Source organism: Globicephala melas, chromosome 17, assembly GCF_963455315.2.
Source record: "Globicephala melas chromosome 17, mGloMel1.2, whole genome shotgun sequence".
NCBI lineage: Eukaryota > Metazoa > Chordata > Mammalia > Artiodactyla > Delphinidae > Globicephala > Globicephala melas.
Genome location: NC_083330.1, coordinates 61,543,994 through 61,564,422, shown reverse-complemented (window position 1 = coordinate 61,564,422; position 20,429 = coordinate 61,543,994). Strand labels below are relative to the sequence as shown.

Below are 20,429 nucleotides of genomic sequence, written 5' to 3'. Positions count from 1 at the left end.
TGGAGTGTAAACCAAGACAGAGCACTTGCTAAGGGCTATTGCATGATTTGTGAATGTCACATTTGGAGTCGCAGCTAAAAAGAAGTCTTTCCTGGGATAAGAAACTACAGAACTTTGAAGGGTTCATCTGTCCCTTTGGATACAGAGAAAGTGAGCTTCATTTTCTAAGACCTTGGGGAAATGTAACGTTAGAGCTGAATAGAGCACAGATGATAATTAAATTATCAAGATGAAAATGATCTCAGTCTCTGAAATATTCACAACAGAAACCCAAAAATTTTGAGCAAAGAGCTTTTATATGCTTCTCGCTAAATATTGGACGATAGTTAAAAGTTGCAGCTCATTACAGGATAAAAACCCTGCTAACATATCTGGCCTGATATCTTGGGCAGCTTGAGTGAAATACAAACTTAAGTATCCTGAAAGATCCCCCCACATTAGGCTGACAGCAGACCTCCTATGACCACAGACTCGGGAATGGTTTCGCCATGGCTGTTGACTGTGTCTCCATCCATGTATTTCTACTACGGGATTTACACATCTTCAGTGATAGAAATGAAAAGGAAAGTTTTGAGAAGGGCTGGGTCCTTCCTAGGAGATGTGGTGATCACATTTTCCATAAGATTCTGAGTGTTTCCCTTTACAGTTTCCAATCCACCTGCCCCTAAGCATAACATCACAGTGTCTCTGATGTAATTCCTCACCACAGTTTAATGGAAACTTATTTTGATGAAAAAAAAAGTTATTTCCTTCTTAAACATAGTCACCATGAATTTACTGCCTGCAACAGATGATGTGATCTGGTGTAAGGTCTTAAAAAAAGCAAATCTTTTAGACTTGATAAACTCTTCCCCATGCCCATTCTCCCAGTTGAATTCTTAAGATATGATGCCTGTCCAACCATAACAGGGTCAACATTTCAGCTCACTGGTCCTAAAGATCCTTAGTTATGAACAATCTGTCTTTATATATACAGGTACCCCCTCCCTGTGAATTACACTTGGTATCAATAATGAGGAAAAGTTTATTTTTCTAGCAGCCTTGCATAGGTTATATAGATCATGACTATGATTCCCAAACTGTGTGGAAAGATGGCCTGGGGCAGTACAGCAAACTCACAGGGGCACTCTGAGTGTTTAAAAGAATTAAGAGAAACAGCAGTATTCGGCACCCATTGGACTTCGTATGAATGACTAGCTCAAGGGAGTTCACAGCTTCAACACTAGATTTTTGACGTCATATATTTGCAAATCTGGTTTTTCAGCAGTAGCTATGAAGGAAGGCAAGTACCATGGGGAAAATCAATGTGGAAAAAGAAGTGAGAATGGCGATGTCTGATCAGATTCCAAGACATGAGAAATAGTGCATTCTCCTCAGGCACACACATCCCATTAGTAAGTATTTGTGGTTATTTAAAACTAAGTTTGGGCTTCCCTGGTGGTGCAGTGGTTGAGAGTCCGCCTGCCGATGCAGGGAACATGGGTTTGTGCCCCGGTCCAGGAAGATCCCACATGCCGCGGAGCGGCTGGGCCCGTGAGCCATGGCCACTGAGCCTGCGCGTCCGGAGCCTGTGCTCCGCAACGGGAGAGGCCACAGCAGTGAAAGGCCCGCGTACCGCAAAAAAAAAAAAAAAAAGTTCATCATTTAAAATTTTCGATTTATGTTTATCATTTTTTCATACAGCTACTGAGTTGTTAGGATGTAAAGACTTATGAAGATGTTTGGACCTAATGACCTTATGTATGGAATTGTTAGGTATTTCTTTGGGCTCGGGGTGCCATGAAAAACATTATTGTGACACCAAAGGCTTCAGTGAACCTGAAATTTGGGAACATCCGGACTCTGTAGAAGGCACTCTGTGGAGCTGTGTCGCTCCCCACAGCATATGTCAGTGTGTCCTGCTGATTTCAGACACACCTCCTTCTTAATCTCTTTCTAATTTTCATCATCATCATCACAATGAATTATCTGTGACATGAGTTTTGTGAAACAGCATTTCATTTTCAGGGAAAATTAAATATAACTTTAGAAAACTTTGGTAAAGAACAGATCAAATAATGAAAGAAGAATTCTTACCAGGCCAGGAAGTTCACAGCATTTGTCTTTACTGGCCCATGATGTGGAACAAATAATATCAAACATCTGTAACTGGAACTTCAATTTAAAAAGAAAATTGTCATTCAATAAAAGATATATAGATACATTGTGTTTATAATTGTAATGATTTCATAGTATGTATTACATAATAGAACACCAATACATTTATAACATAATATTACAGTGAATAAATTAAAAAGTCATTCTAACAATATCAATCTTTGTTCCTCAAACATACAGTGATTTAAGATTTTTGTCAGTAGTTACTCCATCCACCATCTAAACCCCCTTATTTAGCACAATTCCTCCTTCCGTCTCTACCTAAAAAAGCTTAGTGCCTCTGTTGAAATCCTCCCTGTCCTGTCCATCACAGTTACTCCAGGTTCCTCTGTAATCCCACAATGCTCCATACATCTTTTATAGCATATGTCCCACCATACAGTACAATTATTTATATTTTCTTCTCCTCAGACTGGGAGGTCATCAAAGAACATAGAACCACTTATTCATCTTTGTGCCCCCTATCATAACATGTGGCATGTAGAGAATTCCCTGGTGGTCCAGTGGTTAGGACTCCATGCTTCCACTGCAGGGGGCGTGGGTTCTATCCCTGGTCGGGGAACTAAGATTCCACATGTCATGCCGTGTGGCCAAAAAAACAAAAACAAAAACTTGTGAAAACATGTGGCATGCAGTAGGTATTCATGATGAAGACTTGTTGAATTAATTCTGACTTTCATCATTCATGCATATATTTGGCTACGTTTTTTTAGTGCATAATGCAAGACAGATACCATGTAGACCTCCTTTAGGATATGAAAATGAACAAAACCAGAGTTCTGCCCTCAACGAATTTATAGGGAGTAAGCGACAGACACATAAATACTGTTTACAATGTGGTGTCATGACAGGCTCTCATACGGTATTGTGAGAATCTGTGCTAAGCGTATTTTTATTTAAGGCATCGATCACACCATAAATATTTAGACAGTCTTGTTCTACTCATTTATGTTGACAACAAGTTAATGTATATTTTGAAACATTTAGAAACATCATTACAATATCATTAAGGGCTCACACTAGCTTCATGATGTGACCATGTCTAATACTATATTTCTTCCTATATCATTTTCAAATATCGAATATCATCATGAGTTTGGTATTAATAGATACACACTACTATATATAAAATGAACAGCAAGGATCTACTGTATAGCACAGGGAACTGTATTCAGTATCTTATAATAACCTATAATGGAAAAGAATCTGAAAAAGAATAGACATTATCTATCTAGCTATCTAGCTATCTATAACTGAATCACTTTGCTGTACACCTGAAACTAACACAACATTGTAAATCAACCATACTTCCATTTAAAAAAACAAAAAAGAAAAATGTGTCATCAATTACAGAGCTAGGAGAAGGATGAAATTCTTTGCATTTTAAATCTGTAACTTTCCTTCAGCAAGTGGTGTTTTCAGCAAAAGCTGGAAACTCTTGGCGCCTTATTTTCTCTCATCCCTGTCAAGGGTCCCCTGGATGAAGACGAGAATACTCAAGTAGTTGGTATGACTGAAATAGGTTACTAACAATGCTTCCAGCATCACAAAAGAGCCTGCCCTATCTGACAGTGAAGAAAATGAAGTCAGGCTTTCTCTTGTTATACCCAGGAAGAATTGTGCCTTGCTGCAAACATCCTTCCCTAAGTGAGTTTTGCAAGATTCATAAAATGACACAAATTTTGAAAGCAGATGCATAAATCAAGACATCCTGTTTTCTTTTTTCAATATAAAACTATTGTGTTATTTGAAGAAATAGTGCATGATTCACTATTCTTTTTTTTTTCTGTATTAAAAAAAATTTTTTTCCCAAAGGGCATGATATTTAAGTCTGCTCAGGGAAACCATACAACAAAATTATGACCATTAAAAAATTAGGTTTTTAAAATTAAAGCATTTTTAAAGAACACGGCTGCTGATTTTCATAAACAACAATAGCAACAAAGATATTTCAAGGAGCATAGAGATTAGGAGGCTATGGAGCTAGGCTGCCTGGGTGTAATCCACTCACAAGCTAAGTCACTTGAAACAAATTATTTAATGTGTTGAAGTCTCAATTTTCCTTACCTATAAAATTAGGATAATAATAGTAGCTATTCATTAGAGTAATAATAGTAGCCATAACAATAAAATGAACTCATAAAGGGAAATATTTAGAACAGTTCCCAGAATACAGTTATAAATAATAAATATTATTTCTTTTTTCTTTAATTATTTTTTTAATAAATATTATTTTAATGTAACATGTACAAAAGCCCTTTTATAATTGATCTTTAAGCTGTAGGAGTATATAATACAGAGGCCAAAATAGTAGAATGAAAATGAAAGTGATGCAGTATTGAGAGCAGAAATATAACAGTAGTTTGTGTCCCCAATAATCAACGTTTTGGTTGAGAAAAGTCTTGGCAAATAACAATAGCAGCAAACACTTGTTGAAAAACTTACTATGTGCCAGGAATTACCCTAAGGACTTTGCTTATATCATTTAATCTTTCAATCACCACTATGAGGTGTGATAATAGTAATGTCAACCCCATTCTGTAAATTAGGACTTGGGACGAAAAAGTCAAAGTAATTTAAGCACATGTTGAAAGCTGAATTCTGGCTGGGATTTGAACAGCACACCTCATTTTCTTGGGGTTTATTCTGCAGTAAACAGATCATTAGTCTAATGTTTAAAATGTAGATACCCCAGCCTAACTTGACAATGCCATTTGTCTGGGGACATTTATTAAATGGGTCCCATTATGACAGCATTAGATAGATTCAGTCAATTCTGTAAGTCATTCATCCATTAAGAAATTTTCCATTTCTGAATAGAGCCCTCAGTGTGAACACATTTTAGTGAATGGAAAGATTTATTTAAAGCAAAGTCTTTTTATTAGTTCCAGGATATACCAGGCTTTCTTGAAGTTTTTCGAATTCACTGCCCAATCACCTATAACAGTATAATGCCTCCATACAAACCTTTGGCTAAAATTCCCCTACCCTATTGAGTCATTGAGATTCTTCTGAGTTCATTTTATTTATTCAAGAGGTCAAATACCTACTAAATGCTGAATGAGGCTGATACTATCATTTGAAGAATGCTTGTGGGCTGTCTTTTCTTTTTCAAGTTAGATGAAGTCAGCAGCCTTTTTTGTGTGAGTACAACAAATTTATTCATAATTGTTTTGCATTCGTAATAGTTTAGATTCCTCAGCCTTTATTTAGAGACTTCTTTTCCAAGGCACATTTCTGGGGATTGTTCTTTAAAAATCTGGCTTTTATTCCAGAAGCAATTACACACACATTTATACAAATCATGGAGGAAACATTACAGAGATGACATGTCCAAAGATCTTATATTTGAGTGCCTCAAAGTGCAAGACAATGTGGTTCAAAATAAATCATACTTCAAGTGACTAAGAGGCAGTCCCTTTTCACTTCTGCAACTTTTTCCCTTTGTAACTGACTGAACATTATGAAAAAAAATATCTGGCCAAATAAAAAAAAAGTACCCTCCCACTTTCACTTTTTATAATCTCTTTCAAGGGAATACTTAGACAATTACAAACACTTTTTCATTACTGGACATTTTTGTTTGGGTGTAGCACAAAAGGCAAGTCATTTGGGGTCAGATGTTAGCATGAAAATAAGATTAAAATATTTCTTGGCAGTTGAGTCACTGTGATCTGTGAATGGAAATTAAAATGTACCCCTGGCTCAACTTTCCACTCAGTACCAGTTTTCATCTGTTGATTTTTTTCCTAGTATAACATTTTTAAGCTAATAATTTGAAGTCAAGCTGTACCTGAACTTATACAAATATTTAGAGAGCTTTACATTGCCCGAGAACATAGAAGAAAGAGTCCTGAGGACCTAGGCCATGTCCTGCTTTTAAATTGGTGTGTAAATTTGATCGATTCCACCTCCAAACTAAGATTTATTAAGCCTTTATCACTTGTCACCTATTGAACAGGGTGTTTTTACTTGCTCGCCATCAGCTTACTGAATTTAAGGGAAACCATGATGGTACTATTCAATTAGGAGATGAAAAGGAACAGCTGTTGTAGTTGTTGGTAGTAACGAGAATGTTTAGGTGTAGACATGCTTGGGGGGGAACATTTTGATCACGTTTATTTCAAGGCTATAATTCAAATAATGGTGAGTTTTTAAACCTGCCCCTGAATAGACAAGGCATATGGTCACTGTTACAGACCAGATTCCCTCCTCTGCCTTAAGTTCTATCATAATCAGTCTGAACCAAGGGAAAAGAGCTCAGAATGGAAATTGGGTAACCACATGCAACTCAGATACAAGCTCATATCTCACTTTCCTCACTTTTGAAAGGGGATTCCTCCCTAACTTATTCAAGTCTCAGTTTCTGCATCTATAAATGGGGATAATAATAAGTATCTCTTCCTAGGGTTATTGGAGGATTAAATGAGATAATATAAGAAATGTTCACACTGCCTAGTCCATAGCAGGCAATAAATGTTAGCCACTATCATCATTTTAAGGAGTAAAAGATACAATCCAGTGAAAACACAACCATGTCCTTGCAATTTAAAAACACTTGTTTCTAGAGGATCATTGACTAGTCTACTATTGATTCCTACATAAAAGTTTAACTCTAAATAAAATTACTAAAAACTGCATAACTTGTATTTGTCTTTATTTACACATCAGAGGGCCAAATAAATGTCAGTTGTATAATTATATAAGTGTTAGATTTGAAAAGGTAGAAAAAAGACACTAACAAACATAATCAGTGCCAGAAGCTCAAATTTTTTCTTGAATTATCTCTGACTGGCAGCATGATAATTTCATTAGGTATCAGAAAAGGTAGAAGAAACTTCTCAGGAAAAAGAAGATTGGGAAGGAGAAGCACAGTTGTTAAGTTTCTTCCCATGTGTGTTTTGACGGCTAAATTAAACCTGCCTATTAGTTTAGTCCCACTAGGGACTTTTGCTGCATGTAAAATCTTGCATTGCTGAACGCAAGTTGTTTTTATTATGAATATGAGTAATTTCAATACAGTAGTTACTATATCCCTAAATCCATTAATCTCTCCTCCACTCAACTTTAGTTTAAAAAATCTGTAGTCTTAAAGACTGATAAAGTGAGTTCTTCCATCACTTGACAGTTTTTGAATCATTGCTGAATTTGCCAGGGAATGCTTACCTATAAACTACTCAGCCCTCTTAGATGATAATTACCCCTCCTGGAATGACCCAAAACGTGTACATTACACATTCCCTTTTGCATATGTATATCAAGATTATATTAGCAATGTATGATTTCTAAATTGAGAATTGAAGACTGAAGCTTCTCTCTTGCCTTGCCCTGAAACAGTTAAGTAATAAACCAAAAAACCAAGTGAGTTTTCAATCACATTCTTGAGATCTACTCTAATATCATCCATTTCAACATAATCAAATTCCTCAATAAGTGGGTAGACTAAAAATCTATTTAGTAATCCTTTGTAGACTTCTAGATTCTAGCAAAAGCTACAACGTTTTTCCTACTAGGCTTACAAAGAACTCTTTAATGATTGACTTCTATAAATTCCCCTTTGTCTCCTACTGGGTGGAAGTTACCACAGAGGGTGCTCTGTTTAATTGATTTTTTGTCATGGTCAAAAGTAAAGATTTATCACCAGTAGGCCTGACACCTACAGTCATTTTTGCTTTCAGAAATAAATTCTTTAATATTTAATTCATCACACAATTGGAGTAAAATTACTATGTAGAGTGTAATTTGAAATACAATTAATTTGTAACTGTGATTATAAAACTGTAGTTGTAAAGTATGAATTATAATTAGGAGATGGTATGATATATATTAGTGGACTGTTGTCAATACCACACATGGAATACTATACATGCAAAACATTTTAAGAAAAGACGATACAATTCAAATAGATGACTTCCTATTTAATTCCTATCAAGTGTTTCTTGAGAAAGTATTCTGTTCATACGAATTTATTAGATACTGTGATGTAGGGTAGATGTGGGTCATTGCAAATGAAGACCAAGACATGGTTTCTGTTTTGAGGGGTTTATACTCTGTTTAGAGAAGTGAAATGCAGTTATATGAAAAAGCAAGAAAATAATATATGACTACAAATAATCAAGGGTTAAGCAAGTACTAGAGGTTTAGAAAAGGTGAGATGGAAAAGGTAGGTTGACATTCTTCAATAAAAATAGCTGCTCTTCATTGAATGGCTACTAAGTGTCAGGGATTTTATATGCATTATGTCTACAATAAAAAAAATAATGATAGTACTAAGTGATATGGGCCATAATCTCATCCACCTGGAATTGTTTCTCTTTCTTAAATTAGAGTCTATTCATTCATCCTTCTAAGCATCCATCTATATACATCCATTTATCCATCCAAGGTATCCGTAGTTTCCAATTCTGGAGGCTTGTAAATTCTGAAGTGTGCTACCATAAAAGTATCTTCCATGAAGCAGAAGGTGAAATGTTTCCTAATCCACATGGAATACCACAAATTAAGAGGAGATAACTCCTCAATATCATGTAAACATTCTTAAAAGTCTCTTACCACAACTGAAAACAAAAGAGCCTTCCATAGCTGTTACATTCCCTCTTTTCAAACATCTAATCCATAGTTCTCCAAAGCAAAGTAGAAACAAAAGTACTTTAAAAGATACTTCAAAGCTAAGTGTTAAACTAATTAGCACACATCTATGAAGATCTGAAAGTGTCAGTATACCCTGATTGTACACAAGGATTTCATTTCTATTGTTACCACAAAGAGAAATGCCGTGAAACAGCAAACTGTCCCAAAGTAAATTCCCTCACCACTCTGGGACTGTTTCCTGGTATATAAGGTGAAGGGGTTATACTAGAGCAGAAGAATTAGAACTATGTTCCTCAAAGCGCCCTTAGGGAACATTGGAGGATGGAAGCACCTGCTACCCCATGTCCCTTCTCCCATTCAATCAACATGGTTGTGTTTTAGTCATACTCATTTATTTGATATACTAGAATATTTCATTTGTACTAAGTGATTTCAGCTTAAAAACACTTTGAGAACCACCAGGTCTTTCTAAAATTCCATATAGCTGGCTAGTTCTACAGATCTCTGAAAGCATAAGACAATAAGAGTGAATAATAATTAACCTGATTATTCTGCTACACAGAAGAGAAGTGTAGATTTGAATATTTGGAATTGCTTACAAGAATAAAATTCCCTCCAGGCTAATTGGTTCTAATTATAGAATGACTCAAATTAGAGAAGTTGCTAATTAGCTGTGAATGTGTGGTGTGAAAACAAAAGCTTGTGTACACTGCTCTTTTTTGCGGGTAGTGACTGAAGGGAATGTGATTTTTTTGTCAATTCGAAGTCTCCTCGTCTGAAACTCCATGTTGTATGATGAAAAATATACCTTAGAATGATTTGTTATTTAAATAACTATTAACAATTAAAGGGTTAATTTTACATTAGCAATAGCAAGAATCTAGTTTTAAAATGCCCAAATCTAACTCAAATGAGAGACTTATGTCAATTTACTGTGTATAATAATAACATTTTATTCGGATTTGTATCTGCTTATATAAATGAGTTTCATTTACAGTTTTGATTCTCATTAACAAACCATTTATGCCACACTATTTTATTTGAATTTTAAAATATGAATATTTTACTATTTGAATTTTAAAATCCATTTAGAAAACAAACTAGTCTAATTCTTGGAGCATTCTCCTTATAATAGAGCAGAAGCATATTGCAAGAGCTTTGAACGTTCATGTTTTAATTCATCTGAAGAGGCCATTATCTACCTGTTTATCCATTCATCAATCTATCATTCATCCAGCCCTCCCTCCATCCATCCCTTTACCAAATTTTTCCCCTGGAAGATAGATAATGATATTTCAAGAGGATTTTTTTCTTTAACAATAACACAGATTCACTTATTTATCCACTTACTGGTGCAGAGTTTCCATTTGGTCCTCTTGATCTAACCATTCTCCCTAGGACTTCGACACCATCTAATGTGATATTAGACGATGCATTTACTGCCTTCTCACCCACTTGCTTGCAGTCAATAACCACTTTGGCCAAAGTCTTGCTGATAACAACATGTAGCTGATAAAAGTAAAGATGTTTTAGAAGGTAAGAAGCAGGAGAAAATATCAACCAAATTTACATAATTGCATGACCTCTCACCAAAAAGTATGGAAGACAAAAGAAGGAATTCTGTCACTATGTGTTTTGCTTAAGGAAAAAGGTTCTACTTTTACCATTTCCATGCTTGTCCCACATTCAGGTACCATCTCTATGTTGTTGTGTTTTTTTAAACACTAAGGAAATCTCACAAGCTTTTCATTTCCCCTGTAATATTTCTTGGCTACTTTGTGACTGACTCTGCCTAACCAAGAAAAGAATCATGTCTAGAGGAAGTTGGTAAATAAATGACAATAATTGCAAAGAAATGCTAATGGGACTATTTTGAACCATGAAGTAATAAATCATCTGCATCTCACGTGTTTTTAAGATACCTGTACTTCTGATTGCACAGTCCGATTAAACCAGAAAAAAAGAAAAACATTTTTATGCAACTCTTCTTAGGCAAAAAAGAGGCAGACTTTTGTTATGCAATTGTTCTTATACAGTTATGGTATTCAAAACCCCAGGAAGTAGCAAAGTTGTGTAGATTAGATAGATCTGACCACATTCTACCTCAGGAGACAGAGGCAAGATGAAGACTGCTTTGCAACACCCCTTCCCTCCCTCTGACAGTACAAGAAGGGCACGGTTAAGAGGCAAAGCTTTTTGCAGTACCACTTAGTAAACTCTCTGCTCTCCGGCACTCTTGGTGTTGCATTCCTTAACAGCCCAGAGATCAGCGGGCTTATTCACTAAACACAAAGGAAACGGTAAAGTTTGGAAGGAAGCATGTCTACTCCAGTGATCACCAAAACAAAGTGTTTCAGAGATGTGAAATGTGAACGAACAGAGTTCTATCACAAGTGCCAGGTTAAAATAAGAACAACTAAAGTCAGGTTTTACCAGCTTCCTCCGGGTAACTTATATAATGGCAGTGATGGGTTGTCTGTATGTGTGTGTGTATATATATATATGGCTCAGTGCAATCTGTCTACATATTTCAACGTGAGTTGGCTGCTGGTATTTATCTATATTGGTGGCCAAGTAGACCAGCAATCCTTCCTACATCATACATAATGTAGTGAACTAACAACTCTCTGCTAAATAATACAGTATCTTCTACTACATGGTTCCTCAAAGTAAGAACCTGGACCACTTCTGTGGTAAGGCACCAAAATTTGCCATCTCAAAATGTCTCTTTGGTATGTGGATTGTTTCAAGCTGAAAACAATCAAGGCCCAAAAGACTCAGGAAGAAACTTTGACCTTCCTTCTACCTGCCTAAAAGGATTTAGACAGAAGTCCAGTTCCCAGAACAGACCTATCACCAGAGACATCTGCAAAGAATACAGGCTAGGTATGGTGGGGGAAAATCTGTGTCCCATTGTCTCTGCAGGCCCAGCAAATATTTATTTACCAAACATTGGCTTTTCCATCTCCATGTGAATTACCTTCCTTCCCTTTGAAGTCCCAAACTACCACCCCCAACATCCTCTTTTGTCTTTAGCTGAAGAAGGTGAAGCTTTCGGCTATTTTGGTGAGATACTCAGTTTTTCCTGGGTCTCTCCCATGTATACATGTTATTAAACTTTTGTTTTGAGTTTTTCCCGTTAATCCGTCTCATGTCAATTTAATTCTTAGGCCAGCTAGAGGAACCTAGAAGGATAGAGGAAAATATCTTCCTTCCGACACTATCAATAACCCCTGCGGTACTGGATAAAAATGTACATTTTAGGGCTTCCCTGGTGGCGCAGTGGTTGAGAGTCCGCCTGCCGATGCAGGGGACACGGGGTCGTGCCCCAGTCCGGGAGGATCCCACATGCCGCGGAGCGGCTGGGCCCGTGAGCCATGGCCGCTGAGCCTGCGCGTCCGGAGCCTGTGCTCCGCAACGGGAGAGGCCACAACAGTAAGAGGCCCGCGTACCGCAAAAAAAAAAAAAGAGTACATTTTAGAGTCCCATCCCAGAACTGCCAAATCAGAAGGTCAGGGCATTGTCTACAAGCCCCACAGGTAATTCTTGCTTCAGGTGAAGTATGAGATCCAAAGCTCTACGGATTTTTTGTTTTACTACCTTCTGTTGCTTTGCCCACAGCAAATAGAATAAAGAATATATGTATACAAGGCATTACTCACCTTGTGAAAGCTTCCGTAGAAAATTTTCCTAATTTCAGGTCCTTCAAAAGTAACAGTTTGAAAATCCCCACTGTAGTCATGGTTGAAATATGTTAGGGTTTTCCCACCATCTAATCAAAGAAAGGAAAAGAAAAACATTTAATAATTTTTTAAAAAGTCAACTCAAAATAATGTAACCTTTGTTTTCAGGCTGTGTTTAGGGCAAAGTGACGAGTAGGTAAGGAAATGACCTATAGTCCTTGGGTTGCCCCAGGCTTTCAACTGGCCAGATTAACTAACTTAACCATGTAGTGTGATGATGAGGCAAGGACCCTGACATATATTGTTCCTCTGTAGTTCCTTGCCTATACTCCCATTCCCACTACCCTTTTGGGAGATGGTTGTCTGACGTTGGAAGTAGAGGCAGACAAAAAGGAAAAATGAAGTTAGTCAAATTGTTGCCAGAGCTGCTCCAGATCTTTGTTCAAAACCCATCAACCGTCTAACCCGCACCTTTGGCAGGAATGCCTGTGCTCAAAAGCTGCCAACCCCCCATCTTTAGCAGGAGTGAACATAAATTTTTAAGTTAAAAGGTCCAGAGGTGGGCTTCCCTGGTGGCGCAGTGGTTGAGAGTCCGCCTGCCGATGCAGGGGACACGGGTTCGTGCCCCAGTCCGGGAAGATCCCACATGCTGCGGAGCGGCTGGGCCCGTGATCCATGGCCGCTGAGCCTGCGCATCCAGAGCCTGTGCTCCGCAACGGGAGAGGCCACGACAGTGAGAGGCCCGCGTACCACCAAAAAAAAAAAAAAAAAGTCCAGAGGTAAGAAAGGAAGGTACAAAAAACACAAAAAAACAGATGGAACCAGCTGGGACCAAGATGATGATGAATCTGACCTCCAACAGACCTTGAGTCCCGTTATACGGTGATTTACTACTTCAGCATGTTACCTACACCTACTTACTGGCAGCCATTAAGGACTAAAAAAGGATAAAAAGGAGGTAGCACCCAGCCTCTTGGAAAAAGCCCTGCCCCTTCCCTGGTAGACTAATGCATATGCTTCCCCAGCATCAGCCTCACTCCTCCTCCTCTCTTTGTCTTTACTTTTTAAATTGAATCACCTCACATCAATCAGAATGGCTATCATCAAAAAATCTACAAACAATAAATGCTGGAGAGGGTGTGGAGAAAAGGGAACCCTCTTGCACTGTTGGCAGGAATGTAAATTGATACAGCCACTATGGAGAACAGTATGGAGGTTCCTTAAAAAACTAAAAATAGAACTACCATATGACCCAGCAATCCCACTACTGGGCATATACCCTAAGAAAACCATAATTCAAAAAGAGCCGTGTACCACAATGTTCATTGCATCACTATTTACAATAGCCAGGACACGGAAGCAACCTAAGCGGCCATCGACAGACAAATGGATAACGAAGATGTGGCACATATATACAATGGAATATTACTCAGCCCTAAAAAGAAACGAAATTGAGTTATTTGTAGTGAGGTGGATGGACCTAGAGTCTGTCATACAGAATGAAGTAAGTCAGAAAGAGAAAAACAAATACCGTATGCTAACACATATATATGGAATCTAAAAAAAAAAAAAAAAAAGTGGTTCTGAAGAACCTAAGGGCAGGACAGGAATAAAGACGCAGACGACGTAAAGAATGGACTTGAGGACACGGGGAGGGGGAAGGGTACGCTGAGATGAAGTGAGAGTGACATGAAAATATATACACTACCAAATGTAAAATAGATAGCTAGTGGGAAGCAGCCGCATAACACAGGGAGATCAGCTCAGTGCTTTGTGACCACCTGGAGGGGTGGGATAGGGTGGGAGGGAGGGAGACGCAAGAGGGAGGAGATATGGTGATATATGTATATGTATAACGGATTCACTTTGTTATAAAGCAAAAACTAACACACCATTGTAAAGCAATTATACTCCAATAAAGATGTTTAAAAAAAAATTTAAATCTCTCTCTTCAGGTGGGTGAGAAGTTGATCTGTGAACTTAGTTTCCACTTTTCCTTTCTTTAGCCACTGAATAAAGCTTGTGCTGTGTCAATCTCGGCTTCGGTTTTGCTATTCACCTACTTAAAACGGAAAGGAAAAAGAACCCTCCCCCTCCAAGGCAGAGAGCATGGGCCAGGCTAGGCCCTGAGCAGGGTTCATACAACTTAATTCGGTAACAAAATCTTAAAGAAATAAAAACCAGATTCTTTGCCTTATTTAACCACTGAAACAACCAGTTTTCCCAGGACATGTAACTTACACTGCCCCAAAATAGTGATATTTCAGCATGTCTTTTATTATGAACAAACAAGTAAAAAAAAAAAAAAAAAACCTTCCTATTCTTGAGTACTTCATGTCACAAGGAATATTTTATTACAAAAAGAGAGGAACATTTTTCTCACTAATTCATTCCCCGGTTACAATTAAATTTTTCATTCTGCTTTCTATAGGAGCAAGTAAGTATTAATCATTTCAAGAGACTTCTTTGTTTTCGAGTCCTGGTTGGATATAGAGTTAGCAATTTACACCTTTTTAATCTACAGCTTTCCCTTAGTTTCAAAATCAATACAAAATGCTTTCACAATGTTTAGTTGTTGATTTATTTCCATGTACTGAAATGTCCTTTAACAAATACTAGTTGGAAATAGCTTAAAATACTTTTCTTATCCAAATGTTCGCGTTAATACCTAACAATAACCACCAAATTTTCATTCCCGGATTGACTGGGATCCTAAACTAAAAATATATTTAGAAAACTCAGGGACATTAACCAAAAACTTGATAATTCTCTTAAGTGATAATCATTTGTGACATCCAAGAGTAAAGGTTAAGAACTTTCCTTTATTGTTTCCTCCTCAACTTTCCAATCTCCAAACAATGGAATTTCTCATTCACAACTATTCTCTTTTCTTTCTGGACTAACTCTCTAGATGATCTCACATATGCAACTTTCAATTTTATATCTCCGCCCCAGAATTCTTCCCAGAATATGCCGCTGCCAATCTGACATTCTTTTCTAGGATATGAAAGAGGCATTGCAACATTGTGACTTAAAAGAAATATATATTTGTTATTCAGATGACCAAAATATATTTCTCATATATACTTGGTCTTTGTCTAGGGTTCCTGCCTCACAGCCCCTAAAACCGTTGGAATTTCCTGTGGTCAGAACAAAAAAATGTGCCTTTTGTTATGTTAATACAGTGGCTTTTGGAAAGCCCTTAGGTAACCTAAGGATAAGGGCTGGTTGCCTGGAGAACCAGTCTTGTGAGGAGAGGGTTAGAACTTTCAGTCCCCCTACCCCCTCTAACTTCTATGGAGGGGAGAGGGGGTGGAGACTGAGTTCAATTGCCAATGGCCAGTGAGTTTATCAATCATTCCTATGTAATGAAGCATCCATGAAAACCCAAAAGGATGGGGTTCAGAGAATTTCCAGGTTGGTAAACATATGGAGGTGCCGGGACAGTGGTGCAGGTGGAGAGGGCATGGAAGCTCCCGCCCTCCTTCCCCATGCCTTTCTCCTGAGTTATATCCTTTCATGATAGACTGGTAATCTAGTATGCAAAATGCTTCTCTGAGTTCCGTGAGCCACTCTAGCAAATTAATTGAACCCGAGGAGGAAGTTGTGGGAACCTCTGATTTAGACTGTGGGTCAGAAGTACAGGTAAAACTCCGGACTTTCAGTTGACATCCTGAGCTGGAGCGGGTCATTGGAACCTCCAATGCATAGCTGGTAGCAGCCTGAGCTTGCCACTGGTGGCTGAAATGGAGGGGGAGGAGGGCAGTCTTATAGGAACAAGCCCTCAACCTGTGGAATCTGATGCTACCTCTGGTACATAGTGTCAGAGTGGAGTTGAATTCTCAGATACTCTGCTGGTGTCCAAGAATCGCTTGGTGTTGTGTGGGAGCCTCTCCTCCACCCGCCACGCCCAACACACATGTTGGAATTGGGCCCAGGAACCCAAGAGAGGCATCTTACACTTATCCTATCCATATAGGAAAAATGACTTCTGATTCCACCCCTCGCACTGATCCTCTTCTGCATCAAGTTGCATGCTCTTCCTGCAGTCGGCATGTCTCACCTTGCTCACTACTGAATCCCAGAGCCTGGTGTTGGCAAATAGTAGGAACTCGATGAATATTTGTTGAAAGAATGAGTAGATAAATGAATGAATCAACTATCACATAGTTCATCATTAGTATTTACAAATAGCTTAAAATAAGTGAGTTACTCTACAATACACACAAACCAGGCAAGATGACAGGCCACATACGTTACTCATACATGTGTGTGCAAATGTTTTATAAATAAATATACTTACTATCTAAAATGACTCCAACCAATGGGTCAGAATTTTTATTTAAAATCTCCCAAAGAGCAAATGGCTCCTCTGGAGTATCAGGAAGAATCCGGAATAGAAAACTGATTGTATAGTCAGAGGGCAATCCTTCTGGATGTAAATATCTGAAAATAGAAAGAAAATAGTATATTTTATTGTATCCCTCTTTAAGAAGTTATCTATATGGTTATAAAAGCAAATACACTTTCATTATACAAGATGTGAAAAAACAGAAAAGAAGAAAATAACAGATCACCATTACCCCATTCAGAAGTGATCACTCTTTTGGTGCTGTGTATTTCCCTCCAGCCTTTAAAGAACGTCTGTAAGTATTTGTCCAAGTTATATAATTTTGCCCCTTTCTTTTCTTAGCACCATTTACTACATATTTCACATTCCTTAAATATTTTTAAGGGCATGATATTTAATATCCGCACAACCTTCTCTTGTTTGGCTATTCCATAATGTATCTTATTAAACATTTAAGTAGTTTCAAGTTTTAGTATTATAAATAATGTTTATCTACAGCCCTTTTATAAAACTTAAGACATTGTCACTTTCTACCACATGTTGCAGTTAGTTGCATTCCTGTCTGTGCTATGTGCCCTGATGTACCATCTAAATCCACCTTTAAGAACTGAGAATCGACTAATCCTGCTTCTGGGAGTGACGTCTGCAGACAGCTCTCCGATACCAGTTCCCTCGGGAATGGCCTCAGCAGATGAGGGGTGCCTCTCCCAAGGTCATGCCAACTTTATTATGGTGCCTCTTTTTAATGACTAGTCTTTGAGGGAATATAAGGACCAGAGCCTCTCATTCCAAAGGAGATAACTCCATTCTAAGAACTGCTGTGTGGGGGTCAACTGAGGCTTCTACTGAAACTGCTTCATAGCTTGACTTCTCTCCTTTGCCCTCTACCCTGCTTCCCTCTGTTCCCTTCCAGAAGAGCACAGCCTCATCGACTCCCCACACACTGATCTCCACCTTCGGATCTGCTTCCTGGGGAACCCAACCTGCTACACCATCTTACCTCTCTAACAGTTAACTGGATCACTTACGTACTTTAAAATTTTTTCCTCAAACAACAGATACAGGCTTTTAGATATATAGACCCATAGTATTTATTAATCAAATTGACAGACTGGTGAACAGGTTGGAATTTAGCATAAATGTAAAAGTGAATGTTTGATTTGCATACATTAAATAGGTATGTATTCATTCATTCAATAGTTGTTGAGTGCCTACGATGTACCAGACATGGTCATACGCATTAAGATACATCAGTGAATCAAACTGGCAAGGAACCTTTGTATGAGCACTTGAATTTGAGCAGGGTGAATTATACAGTTTATTAGAAGGTAATAAGCGCTATCAAAAACAACAACAAAAAGCAGCATAATGGGGACTGGGAATGCTAGAATGCATTATTTTGCCATTTTAGTTAAAGTCATCAGCATTGGCTTCACTTAGAAGGTTCATTGGGAAGACTGCATTTGAGCAAAGGTTCACTGAGAAGGTCACACTTGAAGAAAAACTCATAGGAGATGAAGACATCCAGCCAGTGCAAGGATACTAAAGTGGGGTGTGCCTCGTATATTTTGAGAACGGACTAAAAGACACAAGAGGTAAAGTCAAAGAGGTAATAGCTACCCAGATAATGTAGGGCTCTTTGGCCAATCAAGAGCTTTGACTTTTATGCCAAGGGGAATGAGGAATCACTGGCAGATTTTGGAGTGACATGATCTGATTTATACATTAAAGAAAAAAAAAATCATTCTGACAGCTACTTGGAGAACAGACTCCAAGAAGGCAAGGGTAGCAGCAGAAAGACCAGTTAGGAGGCTGCTGTAATGATGTAGAGAATAGATGATGGTACCTCATATCAGGGTGATGACAATAGAGGTAGTGAGAAGGAACAGACAATTAGGATTCCTTGGTGGATTGATGTGGGGCATAAGACAAACAGAGGAGTCCAGCTTCTTTGCCTAAGAAACTCGTTAAATGTAGTTAACATTAAGATGAAAAAGGTCATAGGGGAAGCTGGTTCTGGAGGTAAGATCAGGGATGTGGTATTGAACCTATAAAGTATGAAATACCTACGAGACATCCAAGTAGAGATATCTAGTAAGCAATTAAATATGTAGGGCTAAATTTGGGGAAGTAGATCTGGACTGGAAGTATAAAATTTAGGAGTCCTTGGCATATAGATGGGGTTCAACACTACGATACTGAAAAGATCACTGGGAAGCAGGGACAGACAGAGAAAACAAGGAGGTTCTGAGCAAGTCCTGGTCCCTCCAACATGAAGAGGTGGAAGAGAAAAGAAGAGCCAGCACTGAAAAGGAACAGCCTGTAATGTAGACAGAAACTAGAAGCAGTGTGTATCCCAGAGGCCCAAGGAGGAGAGTGAATCCAGGAGGAAGATATGATCAACTGTATAAAATGCTGGTGACAGGTCGAGTGAGATAAAGGCTGGGAACAACAAATGAATGGATTTAGCAAGGTGGGGGGTGAGGGCATTGCTGGCCGGATGAACAATTTCAGTGGAGTGGTAGAAGATTTTCCTTCGGCAATTCTCATTTTTGTCTAGGTCTCCAGGAATGATTTTCAAATATCCATTTTAATGGTCATCACTAGACAGTGTAAAAAAACCTGTCAAAAGGTAACGTCAGATGTTGGATTTATCTAAAACTACAGATAGTACTGTAATTAGCTTGAATTCAATAAACAGTATTTTGGAAGAAGTTAGAAATGCAACTTGTTTACAAATTGGACAGATTAATTTAATACTCGAAAATGATCTCCTCCACCTTTTCATGCATATGTGCACACTATATCAAAACGTGGGCACAGAAAAAGTTTCACATTAAAATACTGAAGGCATTTTGAGACAAAAAAAATGAATATTTGGAATGTAAAGTTGCAGGTGACATCTTGAGAGATAACCCCTTAAACCAGGAACTCCTAATTTGTAATTTCAAGTACCTCTGGAGATTTCAGAACTGTTGAAATAGCGCCAGGAATCCCTAGGTGCATCATAGACTGTAGAATAACTAGATAATTAATTTTTTAACACCTTAATGGGAATATAATTGCTTTACAATGTTGCATTAATTTCTGCTGTATAACAAAGCAAGTCAGCTATATGTATACATATATCACCATAGCCTCTCTCTCTTGAGTCTCCCTCCACCCTCCCTACCCCACCCCTCTAGGTGGTCACAGAGCACCGAGCTGATCCCCCTGTGCTATGGAGCTGCTTCCCACTAGCTGTCTATTTAACATTTGGTAGTGTATATATGTCCATGCTACTCTCTCACTTCATCCAAGCTTACCCTTCCCTCTCCCCGTGTCTACAAGCCCATTCTCTACATCTGCGTCTTTATTCCTGTCCTGTGTTAGGTTCATCAGAACTTCTTTTTTTTCCTTTAGATTCCATATATATGTGTTAGCATACGGTATTTGTTTTTCTCTTTCTAACTTCACTCTGTATGACAGACTCTAGGTCCATCCACCTCATTACAAATAACTCAATGTCGTTTCTTTTTATGGCTGAGTAATATTCCATTGTACATATGTGCCACATCTTCTTTATCCATTCATCTGTTGACAAACAAATTGGTTGCTTCCATGTCCTGGCTATTGTAAATAGTGCCGCAGTGAATATTGTGGTACAT

The 20,429-nt window shown here is 38.1% G+C and overlaps 1 protein-coding gene across 5 annotated transcripts in view; it reads right to left on the bottom strand.

The window, feature by feature from the left end:
- Nucleotides 1-20,429, bottom strand: part of COL14A1 (collagen type XIV alpha 1 chain) — a 268,310-nt gene that overhangs the window by 64,207 nt on the left and 183,674 nt on the right. For all 5 annotated transcript variants that reach the window (XM_030875687.3, XM_030875690.3, XM_060287056.2 and 2 more), the window contains 4 exons: nucleotides 16,735-16,877; nucleotides 12,411-12,520; nucleotides 10,099-10,257; nucleotides 2,077-2,154 (listed from right to left, as the gene is read on the bottom strand). In XM_030875687.3, the coding sequence (XP_030731547.1) occupies nucleotides 2,077-2,154; nucleotides 10,099-10,257; nucleotides 12,411-12,520; nucleotides 16,735-16,877 (490 nt within the window). The remainder of the gene's footprint in view (nucleotides 1-2,076; nucleotides 2,155-10,098; nucleotides 10,258-12,410; nucleotides 12,521-16,734; nucleotides 16,878-20,429) is intronic.